The sequence below is a fragment of the Haliotis cracherodii genome, unplaced genomic scaffold (genome assembly GCF_022045235.1).
Source record: "Haliotis cracherodii isolate W230 unplaced genomic scaffold, xgHalCrac1.p SCAF_4, whole genome shotgun sequence".
NCBI classification, from domain to species: Eukaryota; Metazoa; Mollusca; class Gastropoda; order Lepetellida; family Haliotidae; genus Haliotis; species Haliotis cracherodii.
In genome coordinates, this window is record NW_027266297.1 from 4,968,625 (window position 1) to 4,986,860 (window position 18,236).

General features: G+C 41.2%; 1 protein-coding gene across 1 annotated transcript in view; it reads left to right on the plus strand.

Moving 5' to 3' along the window:
• Positions 1 to 370: 370 nt before the first annotated feature.
• The window catches only part of LOC139480212 (potassium voltage-gated channel protein Shaw-like), a 70,780-nt gene continuing 52,914 nt past the window's right edge, over positions 371 to 18,236 (plus strand). The window contains exon 1 of the mRNA XM_071263243.1: positions 371 to 1,105. Coding sequence (XP_071119344.1) covers positions 787 to 1,105 — 319 coding nt within the window. The 5' untranslated portion in view covers positions 371 to 786. The remainder of the gene's footprint in view (positions 1,106 to 18,236) is intronic.

The window sequence follows — 18,236 nt, forward strand, 5'->3', positions numbered from 1 at the left end:
GGGCTTGATGTTACACTACTGTCGTCAAGTAGGAAGAGCACCAAGGCTAGGGCGTCCCTTGTCGCCTGCAGCATGTACAAGGCTGCCGCCGGTGGATGTCGACTCGGATATAATTAGCCTACACAGACGTTCCTGGCCGTAAGCATAAGTTTTTTTCTAATCGGTCCTGTGAGGTAGTGGATATGGTAGTGTGATGTGTGCTTCTGCAAGAACGGGCGGTAGTCATGGTGACGATTTAGTGAAACTTTCAGTGTTTTACCGGACTCTACGCTTGATCGAGGAGCGATGTTACACGGGATCGTCTCAATCCGCTCAGACGGTAGTTCCACGATCGAAGAGTAGTGTGTTTAGAAACGGAGGGTCGGGCGGCAGGCTGCGGAGGATTCAGCGACAAGCTGTACAATACTGAGCAACCGACACGCGGAGTTTTGTCTTTGTCTTATGCCACCAAGTGGACTTTGAAAACTGGGATGAATATTTCATGAGTTTGTGCTTCACAGAATCCATGACCTGGGGTGACCCGCGAATCCATTGGCCGTAGTGGTGGGATCGGTTATGTTTTATTAAATGCGGCAACCACAGAGGTTGAGCGATGTAAGACAGCGTTTCTTGTAGCCGTTGTCAATGAATGGAATGTCGTTGCTTGGATGGCAGTAGCAGACGACTTTAGCAGAAGCAGACGACACTACTTCAAATTGTGTTTCGTGTCTGTTGCTCCAGAATGACAGGAGGCTCGCACAGATGTAGAGGGGAGGAGGAGGAGGTTGAAAGCCCCTTTGGCAAACTATGATAATTACCCATGCAACTTTAATCATGAGTGCGTATGTTCGAGGTAGCAAGGATGGTCAGCGTTTCATAGTGGACGAGGACGATGGCGGGAACACCCCTCTTAAAGTCCGCAGACAGTCGTTGACTGATGACGAGGAGATTGTTCTCAACGTGGGGGGCGTGCGGCACGAAACGCACGCGTCAACCCTGCAGAACGTGCCCAACACGCGCCTGTCACGTCTGGCAGAAAACCACCTGTTGGGTGGCGGGAAGGAGGAATATTTCTTTGACCGACACCCTGCCGTTTTTAACTCTATCATCGACTTCTACAGAACAGGTAGGTGACAAAAATGTTTTACAACTCCCATCCACCTACACCCTACACCCATGCCATATTCAACCCTGTACCCAGAAGATCAGAAACAGATGTGCCATGACTGTCAATCTCTTCACTACCTATATATATTATACCCGACTCTTGTCAAACACCCTAACATATGTCAAACCATCATCACCTTCTTTTTGTTCTATTACCAGTAATTGTCCAGATGAGTACACTTCCTATCGAGACCCGTGAAAATCCGGGGTAGAATAGGTCTTCAGGAACCCATGTTGCCGTAAAAAGCGACTATGCTTGTCGTAAGAGGCGACTAACTGGATCGGGTGGTCAGGCTCGCTGACTTGGTTGATGCATGCCATCGATCCCAATTGCGTGTATCAATGCTCATGACATCAATCACTGGGTTGTCTTGTCCAGATTATTTACAGACCGCCGTCATATTGCCATTGGAAGAGTGCGGCGTTAAACAATAAACAAACTTGCTATCGAAAATTGTTTGAAATGTACACCAGTTGTCAATACTTGTTGTGGTAACATCTGCAAACATTTTCATTATGCAGATGTAGTGAACGCCATTGTGAAATGAACAATTGTTTTCTTATCAGATATTATGTTTATTCGCGATTTAGAATATATGTAACAGTCGTACCTTGATTAAAACACACAATGTGTGGTATGGCCACAGAGTGCCGTTCTCCTCCCAGTGTTTACAATGCAATTCACATACAAAACACATGTCGACGGCTGATGAAATACATACGTTATATACCATGTTATATATATAAACCGTTAAGGATGATCATACTCGTATATATTTACATTAACAATGCTAATTCTCAAGAGGTATTCCTTCACATGCTTTCCATCAGTACAATGGTAGTTTTGTGATTTTTTCGTGTTTATTGTACGTCAACACGCAACACCAGCAAGGTACACAGACAGTATACATGTCATCAGGCAATGATGGCTCGCTAATGCGTGGTTTGCTGTAATCATGTCTGTCTCCCGACCTAAGACCATCATGAATCTTCTGATGAAGGGAGGGTCATGTATGTAGTGCCACGACCATTTTGTCTCTTGATGTGCTCTATCCTGTCGGAGTTTCCACAGGGTTTTCTTTGAATATTGTTCTAAAATATTTTGTGATTAGGTAATTATTGACTGGAAATATTTCTAATACCAGCTCCATTGACGGAAATGATTGCTTAATCAAGCTTTTTGTCAAATAAATGGCATGGTAAATGTCCAAGGTCAACCCAACACTGAGTAAACGTTACCCTATTTTCAATGACGGCCAACTCGCAAGGCTCAAGGTTGATGGTTGGCTACATGGTTCAGTCTGTTTCATGTTCGTTGTATTGACCTGTGGTATATGCTGGCCTGGGCTAATTGGGGTCGTCGTAAAGCTGACTACACTGCCGTCAGGGTTGAAACAGTCCAACGAAGTACAAGCTGGAATCATCCATATCGCCTTTGGATTCTCTAGGGCACCGGCAAGTGCGGTTCGGCGGTTATTGGTACCGAAGTATCTGAGTCACGTGGAGGTCTCGCTGGTGTCAGTTCTCTTTGTTTCATGCACATGTGATGTGCAAGAAAGTATTGATTTGGTTCCCATATTTGACAATCAAATCAAAGAAATTTCACTGTCAGAGTCCCTCAGGGTTTTATCGGTGGTGATTGTATTTCGAAATTGACGTTAGGACTGCTATTTAAAGTCCGTCCGTTTCACGTACAGCAAAACCCCTTTCAAGCCGACGTTGTCGTTCCCAATGGACTCGTCCGTATTGATGTAATTCAAGGTTAACGAAATCTGGTGACAGAGTAAAGTTAATATATATTTTTGTACACACGGTTTCAAACGTTATCTGTCGGAATGCAGATTTAACGGCGCCGGACTAACATGGGTATATGGTAGGACGTGCCAGTGTTTGTCTTGAATGGCCCAAAGCATGGCAGTATAATTTGTTTGTTGTTTAACGCCGTAATATTCCAGCTATATGACGGCGGTCTGTAAATAATCGAGTCTGAACCAGACAACGCAGTGATTGACATCATAAGCATCGGTCGAAGCACTTGGAATAACAATTGCATGCATTAACCAAGTCAGTGAGACTGACTACCCGATCCCGTTAGTCGCCTCTTACCAGAAGCATAATCGCCCTTTACGGCAAGACTTGGTGCTGAAGACCTATTCTAACCCGGATCTTCATGTCATAAGGTCAAGAGTTCGTCCATTTTTCTTGAAGTCGCTATATACCAAAGTGCAATAAAGACAATTCGCTGTTTAAGTACACGAGGATGAGATATTTATTTACAATGTTGATAAACGTTACGTGTTTTAAGAGTTATATGTGTTGACTATTGTATGTCCGTGAACTTCATCCTTTGAAGTCGACATGACCCCAACGAATCTAAAACCACATTTATAACGCCTAAAGGTTACACACAACCAAATGTTTTCCCATAGACTTCTATAGTAACGTTATGATTTTTTTAAAAATAACTAAGCATTCAACAGCTATTACCTGTACGTGTGTGCACAGTTTGGCCTTAGAGCAGCAATAAAAAAAATAAAAATGACTAGCTTAGCCAGCTCCTTTTCCGAGTACCGGAAGCTAAACACACCACCCCCAGTTTCGCACCAAATGCCACCTACTTGAAAATAGCTGTGGTCACATTCAGCATAAGTCATCATGTTGAAAAAGACAGTACTAAATATAGAAAAACATGGTCAGTTTTAATAACTGGATGGATGTACATTTGAAAGACATAAAAATCTTACAGAATATCCTCCAATCACAGCCTGCAGATATCTCTTGATCTGCACTGAAGGCTCACTACGAAAACCGCACTCTCCAAACTGGTACTGATTTGGTGTAGTAGAACCTGTAGACAAATCAGAATATATTTGCACTTGTCAAATCTGTGATTTATATGTTGTATATATATGTAGCTTCTCAGAAAAAAAATTGAAATTGGATTAAACTTCACTACTTGTTCCTATCCAGCATGTCTATATGGCACCAGAATACATAGTTTTGATGCACAGAAAGAGTTGTGAGAGTTTAATGATGTACACTTCATCAATGTTTTACAAAAGGTATTTCTGTATTAATAAAGAAGTTTTTACCTTCATGCACTGGCCATGGACGTTCATTTATATTTCATAAAAGATGGTGGTCAGGGGTCAATTCTATAAATGATTGAGGCTGCATAGATCATATCACCCTAAATTATTTTTTCGACTAAAAATATTGAACAAATCTTTAAACCTCAAAACCAGTTACAATACATATTTAAAATTGAGTAGTGGTCTGTTGTTTGCCTTCCTTTGCTGACATCATCAGAACATAGCAGAGTCTGCTACATTCATGGAATATGGTTTTGACACTCATGACATGATGCGATTGATATTGTTTGAGATTGCTCGAACTTACACCATCCATTGTTTATATAATTAAACACTCAAATGGCTGTCAGCATTTGGTAAATCATCTATGGAGGGGCTATCACAAATGTTTGTGCTTTCATATACTCCAAAAATCAAAAGTATAATCCTCTATGATATAGGCTGATGACATAAGTACACATGGAAAGGAATCAGAAAAAAAATCTCAAAATTGGACAGAGAGCATGGAATTCAGGCCAACAATAAGCAAGGGACACATTAAGCAGCTTTAAAGTCATCATATATGTAAGGCTGGATAATGAACTTTACCAGAAAATAGGAAATAAAGGGGTGCATTGTTAACAGCAATCTCAAACACTGACCAGTCAACCATACCGCCTATTAAAGCCGAGAAATTGAAATGGACCCTCAAGTAGTAAAAAGCTTTTTGAAACCACAGCATGGAAGGAAATTACACTTAACTCTATTGATTTATTTAGTTAAGACTTTAAAATACTCACAGGACATCAAACATTCTTACTGTTTAATGTTTCAAGGTGGCTAAACTTGCTTATTTCAGTTATTTGCCAGTTTCAATGAAACAAAGTTAAAATTCCATATAATTTTGAAAATGTACAGCTTATTCTGACATAAATGTAATTCTTTCTATTCACAATTAACAGTGTCATGCAATACCAGCTTAAAATAGTGTTTCTCTCCAATAATTTATGGGTTTATAGGGGAATGAAAGATACAATGCATTTTACTAAACAGGGGAGATAATTTAATTTTGTCGAACACTATCACATTCTTTACAGATGATTTCAGAACCATAATGTTACATTCCAAAAGAGCCAGTGGATATTATTTTCATCTAAGTAGGTTCTGGGACTGGTGTATAGCCCTTACTTCATGTTTGCAAACTAAAAAACTGCACAGTGAGGCATTAAGGGAGCACTGTCAGAAATGTCTAGTGCATGAGGGTCATCTTATTATGGCACTTGATAGTGAGCAACAGAGGGGCCTCAAGTGGACTGGAGTTCTTAAATGTACTTACTGTACCTACATGTCCAAGTTCCACAACTTCTGCAAGGTAATAAAGCGCAGCAAGGCAAAACAAGGGTTGTCGATCACACACTGCCAACACCGGACTTCGGATCAGCTTCTCCAAATGCCAAATTCGATGTCGAAACTCCTACTTCTTCTGCATGAGTGCACATATACCTCCCCAGTCAACATCAGGCATGTGAAAAGCTGAAAAAAAGTGTTCAGACAATATCAAATGGCAAACCAGTTTGGGTATAACAGCCAGGAGTCAGTTCCTGAGGGGACAAAATAATTATTTGAAAGTTATATGAGTGAAAAATAAGTCTGTTTTAAGAAACTTAATAGAAAAATAGCATCATTCATTCACACAAGAGCACCTAACAGAAAGACATATTGGTATGCTACATTGTTTACTATAAATAAGGGGATGTTTGACATATTCTGCTGTCAGCAGTGTACATGCTTCATATTCAAGATAACGGCATCGCGTAACTTGACTGGCAAGCGATTGACACAAGGCAGAAATTGTTGTGGCAGTGGTGACTTTATCCTAATTTGTTGTCAAATTCATCAGTTTCAACAAATTCAGAAGGCAGGAGGAGGGTTTGTTGGACAGAGGTACCCTGGGGGGTTCGTGCTGAGTTCGACCACAATACGAAGCAACATTCATTTCCAGCCCATCCAAATGCTCCATTCAACTCAAAATGTCCCCAACTTCACTGTCATTATTTTTAAATTTGCCTCCATGGTGTATCCATGGTGAAATATAAACAGAAAAGCATGTAAAGTATGAATTACTGAAATGTGCACTCACCCTACAGGTTACACACAACCAAATGTTTTCCCATAGACTTCTATAGTAACGTTATGATTTTTTTTAAAATAACTAAGCATTCAACAGCTATTACCTGTACGTGTGTGCACAGTTTGGCCTTAGAGCAGCAATAAAAAAAATAAAAATGACTAGCTTAGCCAGCTCCTTTTCCGAGTACCGGAAGCTAAACACACCACCCCCAGTTTCGCACCAAATGCCACCTACTTGAAAATAGCTGTGGTCACATTCAGCATAAGTCATCATGTTGAAAAAGACAGTACTAAATATAGAAAAACATGGTCAGTTTTAATAACTGGATGGATGTACATTTGAAAGACATAAAAATCTTACAGAATATCCTCCAATCACAGCCTGCAGATATCTCTTGATCTGCACTGAAGGCTCACTACGAAAACCGCACTCTCCAAACTGGTACTGATTTGGTGTAGTAGAACCTGTAGACACAGTAGCTACTTTTCTGTTATAGTGAGTCAATGACTGAGTATGATTTTACGCCGCTGTTGATGGGGACACCTGAAATGGGCTTCACATATCTACATTGATACATTGATTTAGTAGAATATGTATCTCTCTCTCCATAGTGCTTTACATGAATGTGCATATAACGTTCATTGATTGACACACTGTACCATATGGGGGAATCGACCACGAGCCTTCGGCGTGACGATCGAACGCTTTAACCACAAGCACCCCCCCCCCCCCCTCCCCCTCTGTTGTGTTATAGGTCATACAGGGCATGTTTGTTTCAAATAAGAGCTATTGGTGGTTTTAACGAACGCTAGTGTAAGAGGCTTGTGGTAGTTGATCGCTGCAGTTGAAAGGGGGTCGTGGAATGGATTAGAAGCGATCGAGAATATCGCAGGCTTAGATTATGTTGTGGTCAGGATCGACAGTAGCTGCCTGACATTGACCACAACTAAATGAGACAAATTTGGAAAACATTTTTTGAGAGACATCAGCATTGTCTTTTCGCCTTTCGCAAGATATAACTTCAAAATGGTCAATGTTTTCGACAAGTTGTAACGTGAAGCAGTTCATTTCATGAACGTCAGTGTTGAGGTAAATATAATTAAAGCGGTAGTTATGACTTTATCAAGGTCAGTGTTAGCGTCAAGATGATGCACACATCGGTAGATATGACTTTATCAAGGTCAGTGTTAGCGTCAAGATGATGCACACAGCGGTAGATATGACATTATCAAGGTCAGAGTTAGCGTCAAGATGATGCACACAGCGGTAGATATGACTTTATCAAGGTCAGAGTTAGCGTCAAGATGATGCACACAGCGGTAGATATATGATTTGTTTGATGTTTAACGTCACACTCAGCAGTAGTCCAGCTACATGATGGCGGTTTGTAAATAATCAGGTCTGAACCAGACAATCCAGTATAATACACCGTGCGCATCGATCTACGCCTTGGGATAAGATGACATGCATTAACTAAATCAGCAAGTCTGACCACTTGATCCCGTCAGTCGCCTCTTACAAGCATTGGTTGGTGAGGTCCAATTCTAACCCGGATCTTCACGGAGTCTGTGGATCTGACTTTACCAGTAGACAGTGTTGGTGTCCAGATGATGTATACAGCAGTAGATATGTTTTGACGGAGGGCAGTGTTAGTGTCAAGATGATGGCTACAGCAGTAGATATGTTTTGACGAAGGACAGTGTTAGTGTCAAGATGATGGCTACAGCGATAGATATGTTTTTACGAAGGACAGTGTTAGTGTCAAGATGATGGCTACAGCAGTAGATATGTTTTGACGAAGGACAGTGTTAGTGTCAAGATGATGGCTACAGCAGTAGATATGTTTTGACGGAGAGCAGTGTTAGTGTCAAGATGATGTATACAGAGGTAGATATGTTTTGACGAAGGACAGTGTTAGTGTCAAGATGATGGCTACAGCAGTAGATATGTTTTGACGATGGACAGTGTTAGTGTCAAGATGATGTATACAGCAGTAGATATGTTTTGACGAAGAACAGTGTTAGTGTCAAGATGATGTATACAGCGATAGATATGTTTTGTCGAAGGACAGTGTTAGTGTCAAGATGATGACTACAGCGATATATATGTTTTGATAAAGTACAGTGTTAGTGTCAAGATGATGTCTACAGCGATAGATATGTTTTGACGGAGGGCAGTGTAAGTGTCAAGATGATGTATACAGCAGTAGATATGTTTTGACGAAGGACAGTGTTAGTGTCAAGATGATGTCTACAGCGATAGATATGTTTTGACGAAGGGCAGTGTTGGTGTTAAGATAATGTATACAGCAGTAGATATGTTTTGACGGAGGGCAGTGTTGGTGTTAAGATAATGTATACAGCAGTAGATATGTTTTGACGAAGGGCAGTGTTAGTGTCAAGATGATTGCCACAGCAGTAGATATGTTTTGACGATGGACAGTGTTAGTGTCAAGATGATGTATACAGCAGTAGATATGTTTTGACGATGGACAGTGTTAGTGTCAAGATGATGTATACAGCAGTAGATATGTCTTGACGATGGACAGTGTTAGTGTCAAGATGATGGCTACAGCGATAGATATGTTTTGACGGAGGGCAGTGTTAGTGTCAAGATGATGGCTACAGCGATAGATATGTTTTGACGGAGGGCAGTGTTAGTGTCAAGATGATGGCTACAGCGATAGATATGTTTTGTCGAAGGGCAGTGTTAGTGTCAAGATGATGACTACAGCGATAGATATGTTTTGATAAAGTACAGTGTTAGTGTCAAGATGATGTATACAGCAGTAGATATGTTTTGACGAAGGACAGTGTTAGTGTCAAGATGATGTCTACAGCGATAGATATGTTTTGACGAAGGGCAGTGTTGGTGTTAAGATAATGTATACAGCAGTAGATATGTTTTGACGAAGGGCAGTGTTGGTGTTAAGATAATGTATACAGCAGTAGATATGTTTTGACGAAGGGCAGTGTTAGTGTCAAGATAATGTATACAGCAGTAGATTTGTTTTGACGAAGGGCAGTGTTAGTGTCAAGATGATGGCTACAGCAGTAGATATGTTTTGACGATGGACAGTGTTAGTGTCAAGATGATGTATACAGCAGTAGATATGTCTTGACGATGGACAGTGTTAGTGTCAAGATGATGGCTACAGCGATAGATATGTTTTGACGGAGGGCAGTGTTAGTGTCAAGATGATGGCTACAGCGATAGATATGTTTTGACAAAGGACAGTGTTGGTGTCAAGATAATGTATACAACAGTAGATATGTTTTGACGAAGGACAGTGTTAGTGTCAAGATGATGGCTACAGCGATAGATATGTTTTGACGATGGACAGTGTTAGTGTCAAGATGATGTATACAGCAGTAGATATGTTTTGACGATGGACAGTGTTAGTGTCAAGATGATGTATACAGCAGTAGATATGTTTTGACGGAGAGCAGTGTTAGTGTCAAGATGATGACTACAGCGATAGATATGTTTTGATAAAGTACAGTGTTAGTGTCAAGATGATGTATACAGCAGTAGATATGTTTTGACGAAGGACAGTGTTAGTGTCAAGATGATGTCTACAGCGATAGATATGTTTTGACGAAGGGCAGTGTTGGTGTTAAGATAATGTATACAGCAGTAGATATGTTTTGACGAAGGGCAGTGTTAGTGTCAAGATAATGTATACAGCAGTAGATATGTTTTGACGAAGGGCAGTGTTAGTGTCAAGATGATGGCTACAGCAGTAGATATGTTTTGACGATGGACAGTGTTAGTGTCAAGATAATGTATACAGCAGTAGATATGTTTTGACGATGGACAGTGTTAGTGTCAAGATGATGTATACAGCAGTAGATATGTCTTGACGATGGACAGTGTTAGTGTCAAGATGATGGCTACAGCGATAGATATGTTTTGACGGAGGGCAGTGTTAGTGTCAAGATGATGGCTACAGCGATAGATATGTTTTGACAAAGGGCAGTGTTGGTGTCAAGATAATGTATACAACAGTAGATATGTTTTGACGAAGGACAGTGTTAGTGTCAAGATGATGGCTACAGCGATAGATATGTTTTGACGATGGACAGTGTTAGTGTCAAGATGATGTATACAGCAGTAGATATGTTTTGACGATGGACAGTGTTAGTGTCAAGATGATGTATACAGCAGTAGATATGTTTTGACGGAGAGCAGTGTTAGTGTCAAGATGATGTATACAGAGGTAGATATGTTTTGACGAAGGACAGTGTTAGTGTCAAGATGATGGCTACAGCAGTAGATATGTTTTGACGATGGACAGTGTTAGTGTCAAGATGATGGCTACAGCAGTAGATATGTTTTGACGATGGACAGTGCTAGTGTCAAGATGATGTATACAGCAGTAGATATGTCTTGACGATGGACAGTGTTAGTGTCAAGATGATGACTACAGCGATAGATATGTTTTGACGGAGGGCAGTGTTAGTGTCAAGATGATGGCTACAGCGATAGATATGTTTTGACGAAGGGCAGTGTTGGTGTCAAGATAATGTATACAGCAGTAGATATGTTTTGACGAAGAACAGTGTTAGTGTCAAGATGATGGCTACAGCGATAGATATGTTTTGACGATGGACAGTGTTAGTGTCAAGATGATGTATACAGCAGTAGATATGTTTTGACGATGGACAGTGTTAGTGTCAAGATGATGTATACAGCAGTAGATATGTTTTGACGAAGGGCAGTGTTAGTGTCAAGATGATGTATACAGCGATAGATATGTTTTGACGAAGGACAGTGTTAGTGTCAAGATGATGGCTACAGCGATAGATATGTTTTGACGAAGGACAGTGCTGTGTCAGGAGGATGTCTACAGCAGTAGATATGTTTTGACGAAGAACAGTATTGTGTCAAGATGATGTATACAGCAGTAGATATGTTTTGACGAAGCACAGTGTTAGTGTCAAGATGATGTATACAGCAGTAGATATGTTTTGACGAGGCACAGTGTTAGTGTCAAGATGATGGCTACAGCGATAGATATGTTTTGACGAAGGGCAGTGTTAGTGTCAAGATGATGTATACAATTGCAGATATGGTTTCACAAACACAAATGTTGGCCGTCAAGATGGTAGACAGGACTTCCCGAAGGGCAGTGTTAGTGTCAAGATGGAAGTAATAATGGATAAACTAGGGTATTGCTAACGCAAGCAAAGACTTCATTCACACGTCACTTGTAACTGATATATGTTTAATCTACTTGATATCATAATCATTTCGGTTATTGTATGGATTAAACGTTAGCCGATCTGGGCACGCGTCTTCCATAATGTCCTTAAACCACCGGCGTGGTGCCATTATGGTAAACGGTAGACGCGATGGCCCCGGTTGCAGCAGCGCTGTTGGTGCCATGCCATAGTTACATTCTTCCCGTTTCCTCATAAATCATAGGAAGACTCCAGAATACATGTATTCTCAGATTCTCAGACATATGCATTACACGAGACCATTTCATCTCTCTTTAGTTGTCGACTAGATTTCAGGTTTGCACACCCAATATATGTATTGGATTGGACAACGCAGAAAATGACTGGGCGATTGACTAATGACACGGCAAATGACACTGTGATATTCCTATTGGAAATGCCCATTTTCCTCCGTCATAAGAAGGCGGAAGTGGTATGTAACATGAACCTATCGTGTATAATGGCGGTGTTCCCCAATTTCGATGTTGTTATAAAGGTCGATTTTCTTAAAACCAAGATGTCATGCGACTGGAGTACCTAAAATACCAACCTGAAGATTTATAGACGAAGGAAGTGTAGATACTAACTCGATTAAGCAGAATCAGATGCACGGAACCGTTTTGCTATTTCACAATACGTTATCGATCGAGTGACGTTTTCAGATTGATGTCTATCAGAAGGAGTCTTGTAGCTACGTCGTAGTGTTTATATATGGCATTTCACTTGTGCGTCACGTTCTCTTGTTATTTTCAATGATTATCTTTGATTATCTCGGGTTGCCAAATATCATGAGAGGCGCATCTCGTTATGCAGAGTCGTGTCCCTTAGCTATGCCAGGATCAGCTAAATTTGTGTTCGCCCAGATTATGACCCTTGGTCTGTCGGCACCAAGCATACGCTCAGGGATTTCACCAACGTGGTTTGAGGACGACCTACCTCACTTTAACGTTCTCCCTACAGTGTAAGAATTCGCTGTTGCATCTTCGATCAGCCAGGTGTTATTTCTCCATTCCATTATTATGACCCTTGACCTATCCGCTACAGTAATTTGTTTCTGAAGTGACGTCACAAGCTCATGAGTAAATTGATTGGAGGACTAGTTTTGCTTCATGTCTTTCGAATCGGGCTTATTGTATTATTGTAGCGAATGGATCCTGGGGTTTTATCATAATAGAATAGATATTTAACATACTGGAAAATTCGAGGATGACGATTTTATACTCGTGTAACTAAAATACCGTTCTAAACGGTGGGAAACCCAGCTCACCCGCTAACGCAAGAGTTTTTAATGAAGATGCGAATTTGATCAAAAAGTTACATTGGATGAAATCTATTCAGTTTGTATTCTAATTAACGTGATGTCGGTGATGTGCAAAATATGAGTAAGTGCCCATTCCGCATTTTCTTCATCATTTGATCCCCGTTGAATTACATCCTGTTTAAAATTTAAGCGGTATCAATTGTTAAGTGGAAAACGTTATTAATCAATATCCATATTTCTAAAAAATACCAATGTTTGAGTGTAGTAAACATAATGAATATTATTGGATTGAAATATATTATTGGATTATTAGTGTGAAACATTTATATCCCTGTAATGAGATTGACAAAAAAAAACAATCTTGGAAAATGCGCTTACGCTCTCTGTCGTTTTCAGTTACTCATAGGCCATTTATTGATTCCGGATTACAATCTATGTTTGTCGGACGCATCTATTCAATTGATCGGCTAACTACACTATCATTTAGTAAACTGTTTTCTTACGCCGGGTCGTTGTTCATAATATGAGTCACTGTTTGTCGTGATTAAATTATTCATAAATAGTTTCTCAAGGAATACGGATCCACCATCCTATATTGAAGTAACATATGCAGCTTCTGACTATTGTTAGATATCCCCCACCCCCTCAACTCCCGAAGATTATTCTCCAGTAACCTATGTCTGTGGTGAGAGACGGCCAAACTTGATCGGGTGGCGTATCACAGCTAATGGTTTCATTCTCCGTCTACTTAGAGATGTCTCCTGGCAACGGTTGAGAAAGAAAATAATCGCCTTAAAGAAAAGTGAGTTGATGTAAGAGCCCATGGCTGTAAACATTTCGCGGTAATATTACTTCGAATCGGTTTCCAAAAAGGCATCAGGAAGATATTTTTTATACTTCTGCAGAAGTTGTTTCTGTATGGCAAGCGAGTACCCCAGTCTGTCCGTTCTATTTGAACACTATCCTTTTCTGTGTAGTCAGTGTGCTTATGTTGCAATGAAACACGCCCGAGACTTTCTGCTGCCAATGGTGCTGCATATCCCCTGCTGCCATCTGTCGCCAGGTTGGGAATAATCCGTGGGCGATAGCAGTGCGGACAGGTGTACATGCTCAATAATTAACGTTATGCATCTCAATTACAGAACTAACGTTCAGCATTGCAATGAGTAATTGATGTTTTCATAAAAAAACCATACCTTTGCTGAAACATCTGATTAATGGCATGTATCTACGCCCGCGCTTCTCCCGTGTACTGTACAGCCACCCTCTTGTTACACTGTGATATGAAAAAATAAAGTATATAAATAATAAAAATAAAGAAATGAATCTCTCTCCCTCTCAAATGAAAGCGTACCAATCGTAACAGAAGTATTATCCAATATGGCGGCAGGCCCGCCATCTTTGAAAATAATCCATTCCGCAGTGAGATTAGAGCACGCTGAAGACTGGGTGACTTAAAATTTAATGTCGCATCGGCATTATTTCAGCCATATAGCACGCTCAAGATACAAGCGGGGCAAGTCATTAGATGAAGACTCAGATAGCGGCCAGCTGTGGTTCTGTGCGTGACCCGTTGATCAAAGTGATGCCACACGACAGTCGACATGACTTATTCATTACTGGGATTCACTCCCTCTACAGCACATGTAACATTAACATTATAGACGCTGGAGCCCGAGTGGACTTCGTTTACAAATATCTGACTTTTAGATGGCCGCAGCGAGCCGTTTTGCTCCTGACGACCGTGGAAACGCTGCTTCAACTGCACCAGTATTTGAGGATTGGTTTAATATATTTGAATTATCTGTATTAATTACGGCAAACCATGATGTAGTAACGAAACTATAGTGTTAATGAGTCTGAGTACAACCGGCGAACCACGTGAATCCCACAGCTCGCTCAAATACAGACTGTTAACGTGTACAAAGCATACTAACGAAAAAATCAAAGTGATTTTATTCTAAAATTAGATAATGCATCTTTCAATACACGACCGTGATGAATCTCCTCGACTTAAAGGTTGCGATACAGAATTTGGATGTGCATGTGAATGCATGGCGCACAATTTGGATGTTTGCGTGTTTGTTGGGAGCATGAGACTCACAAACGTGTTGTTATTGTGAATATCTTATTGAAACTTAAAATAAAACGTAAATAACGCTTACGTGCCACGGGTATGCTGCAAACAAGAATGGCGCCAGACACAGCTGCCAGACATTTTTATGTTTATCGAATCGCCATATCGTCTCTTTGAGACGTTATCTGCAACAGCGTCACACTTATGACTTGCCACGCGTCGGTCGTCCACGTTGGACGTCACGTCAACAAGACAACTATTTTCGATGGTACATCTAAGGAATAAATACCCAAACTGCCACATTAACAGCTCCCGACAATTCCTGGGTAGAGACCAATTACTGGCAGATCCGTACTCAACTGGTTGAACGAGCAAAACATACGACCTTACGTATACCCATAGAGTGAATATTGACCCGTTTGTGTTCAGAGATGTTTCCTCCTGTTGAACTAAATATCTTTTTTCTCTTCTAAAAATTGAAGGTTTGAAGTAAAAATCATTGAAACACATTCGTCTGTATGGCCTCATGTAGCCGTCACCTTCTTATATTGTGAGTTAACATTCGTCCGTACATTCCCATGTTACCGTCACATTCCTTCACACCATGAACCGTCACAAGTCGATATTGTTGCGCCTATGCAGAGCATGCTTTCTGAACATGGCTATCATTTCAAGAGAGCCCTAATGTCATCACACCTAGAGGTTTTGCACATGACTGAAGTTTCTGAAAACAGATGAAGTCATTGATTGGTTCATTCCCAAAGGAGACTACAATTAGCGGAAGCATTACGTGCCCATTCATTGTGACATAACATGCAGGGAATATGTATTTCAAACAAAAGCTCGTTTTCAGACAAAACTTGTCTTGTCAAAACATAGTTTCGTTAGTAAGCATTGCAGGTTGTTGGAGACCGTGACATCGTGTCTGCCGTAGTTAAGGATGGTGGGTAATTACTGAAGCACGCCAGTCAGGTAGTCTCATAGGGCTGTGTCTGGGGAAGTGGAGTGGAAATCATTAAGATTAATTTTGAGATTATTTCATGTAGATCACCTGTTTAGAAATGTATTTCTTTCACATTGTAGGACATATTTTCCTTATGGGAAGAATGTGTTGTAAACTGCAACAATCCATGCAGTAATTTGTTTTGTTTGTTTGTTGTTTAACGCCGCACTCATCAATATTCCAGCTATATGACGGCGGTCTGTAAATAGTCTGGACCAGACAATCCAGTCATTGACATCATGAGCATCGGTCCACGCAATGGGGACCAAGTCAGCGAGCCTGACCACCCGATCCCGTAAGTCGCCTTTTACGACAAGCATATAGTCGCCTTTTAGGGCAAGCATGGGTTCCTGAAGAATTATTCCACCCCGGATCTTCACGGGTCTCCATGTAGTAAATATAAGAGTAGCGGTAAAAATGATATGGATGGATTACTGAAAATTAGTTATGTCCCCGGGTGTTGGCAAGAATGTTAAGGATCCTGATCTATCGGTAGCATACGCAACTCACTCAAGTTGCAGGAAAGAGTAAGTGGTTCTTTGTTGCCTAACATCGCACAGCGGTACTCCTGTCACACGGGGATGCGACGGCGAGTGTTGACAATCCACTGACATGATAGCGCATTTGCTATTAAGCCCGAAATGTTCAGGTCTCAGACGTTTACCACCTTGGTGAAACCCACGAACACAGGTATGGTGCTGACAAACCTAGACACATATTCGGGGCGAACCAGATTCGAACAAACGATCATAGGTTTCTGATTTGTCCAAGGGACACAACCCTGCATATCGACGCGGCACCTTTGACTACTGAGTCACCCGTGCCCCCATCTAGACAGGAGTAAGTGAGTAAGTGAGTTGGGTTTTAACGCCGCTTTTAACAGCATTCCAGCGTGTCAGCTTAATGTGGGAGGAAAGCCCGAAGTGATGCAGTTCTCAGACGTTTACCAATTCGGTGAAACCCACGAGCACGGGTATGGTGCTGACAAACCTAGAAACAATAATCGGGGCGAACAGGGATTCGAACCCACAATCATAGGTTTTTGGCGTGCCCAACGGACGCAACTTTGCACAGAGAATCGCGACGCCTTAGACGACTGGGTCACCAGTGCCCCCTCTAGACAGGAAGTAATGCTTGCTTCAAATAGGAATTTTCAAATTAATAAATCCGAAATACATTGGTTTATCGTCCCTGGTGTGTTCGGAATGAAAAAAAAACCCGCTGGAAGCAGACGCGCTATTTTATAACCTTTTACGAACAAATTTTCAAATTTGATATTTTGTTTGTTTTAAGGTAATGTTTATTATAAGAAAATGGAGACGGCTCCAGCCCATGCCGCATCTGGCTTCCTTCAATCGTGGCAGTCAATCGTAAAGTTGGGCGGTCGGGTAGCCTAGTGGTTAAAGCGTTCGCTCGTCACGCCGAAGACCCGGGTTCGATTCCCGACATGGGTACAATGTGTGAAGCCCATTTCTGGTGTCCCCCGCCGTGATATTGCTGGAATATTGCTAAAAGCGGCGTAAAACCATACTCACTCACTCAATCGTGGTGGTCAATCGTAAAGTTGGGCGGTGGGGTAGCCTTGTAGTTAAAGGGTTCACTCGTGACGAAAAAGGCTCGGCTTTGATTTGCCTCCATGGGTACAATGTGTGAAGCCATATCGGTGTTCCCAGCCTTGATATTGCTGTAATATTTCTATAAGCGGCATAGAACCATACTCACCCGCACAATCTTAAAGTAGGGGATTTACGAACGTCTCGGCCCTAGGAGCGCTTCTTGGACCCAGGTTCCCGTGCCAAGCGACCTTTGCGCCAAGACTGTCGTTAGTCAATGTTAAATAATAAGAATAACGATCGCCTCCGCGCTACGATTTTTTTTCTGGAACGAGACACCGATAAACTATATATCTATGTTGTTAGTACCTTGTAAGCACATGAGAGACACACGAGACTGCTGATGTAAGCACTTCACTCGCATGGACAAATGTTATTGCGTGCCGGATGAAGCAGTGATGTTTACACACACAAATCAAAACGTTTGGCATCACCTCCATGATTTCAACCAACATTTACCGACTGCCATATCCAATTGCTTCTAACAACAGCAGGTTAATTATTAATGTATGTGAGTTAGGAAGTACAGTTTCACGCCGCTTTTAGCAATATTCCAGCAATATCATGGCCGGGGACTCCAGGAATGGGTCTCAGACATTGATTAATGTATGTAATTGCTCAGAATATTTTTCTCTGAAGGAACTTGTTGCTTTGGCCAGTGTAAGTTCCATACAGCTTTGCTACTCTGAATGAAAATGGGCCGAATATTATG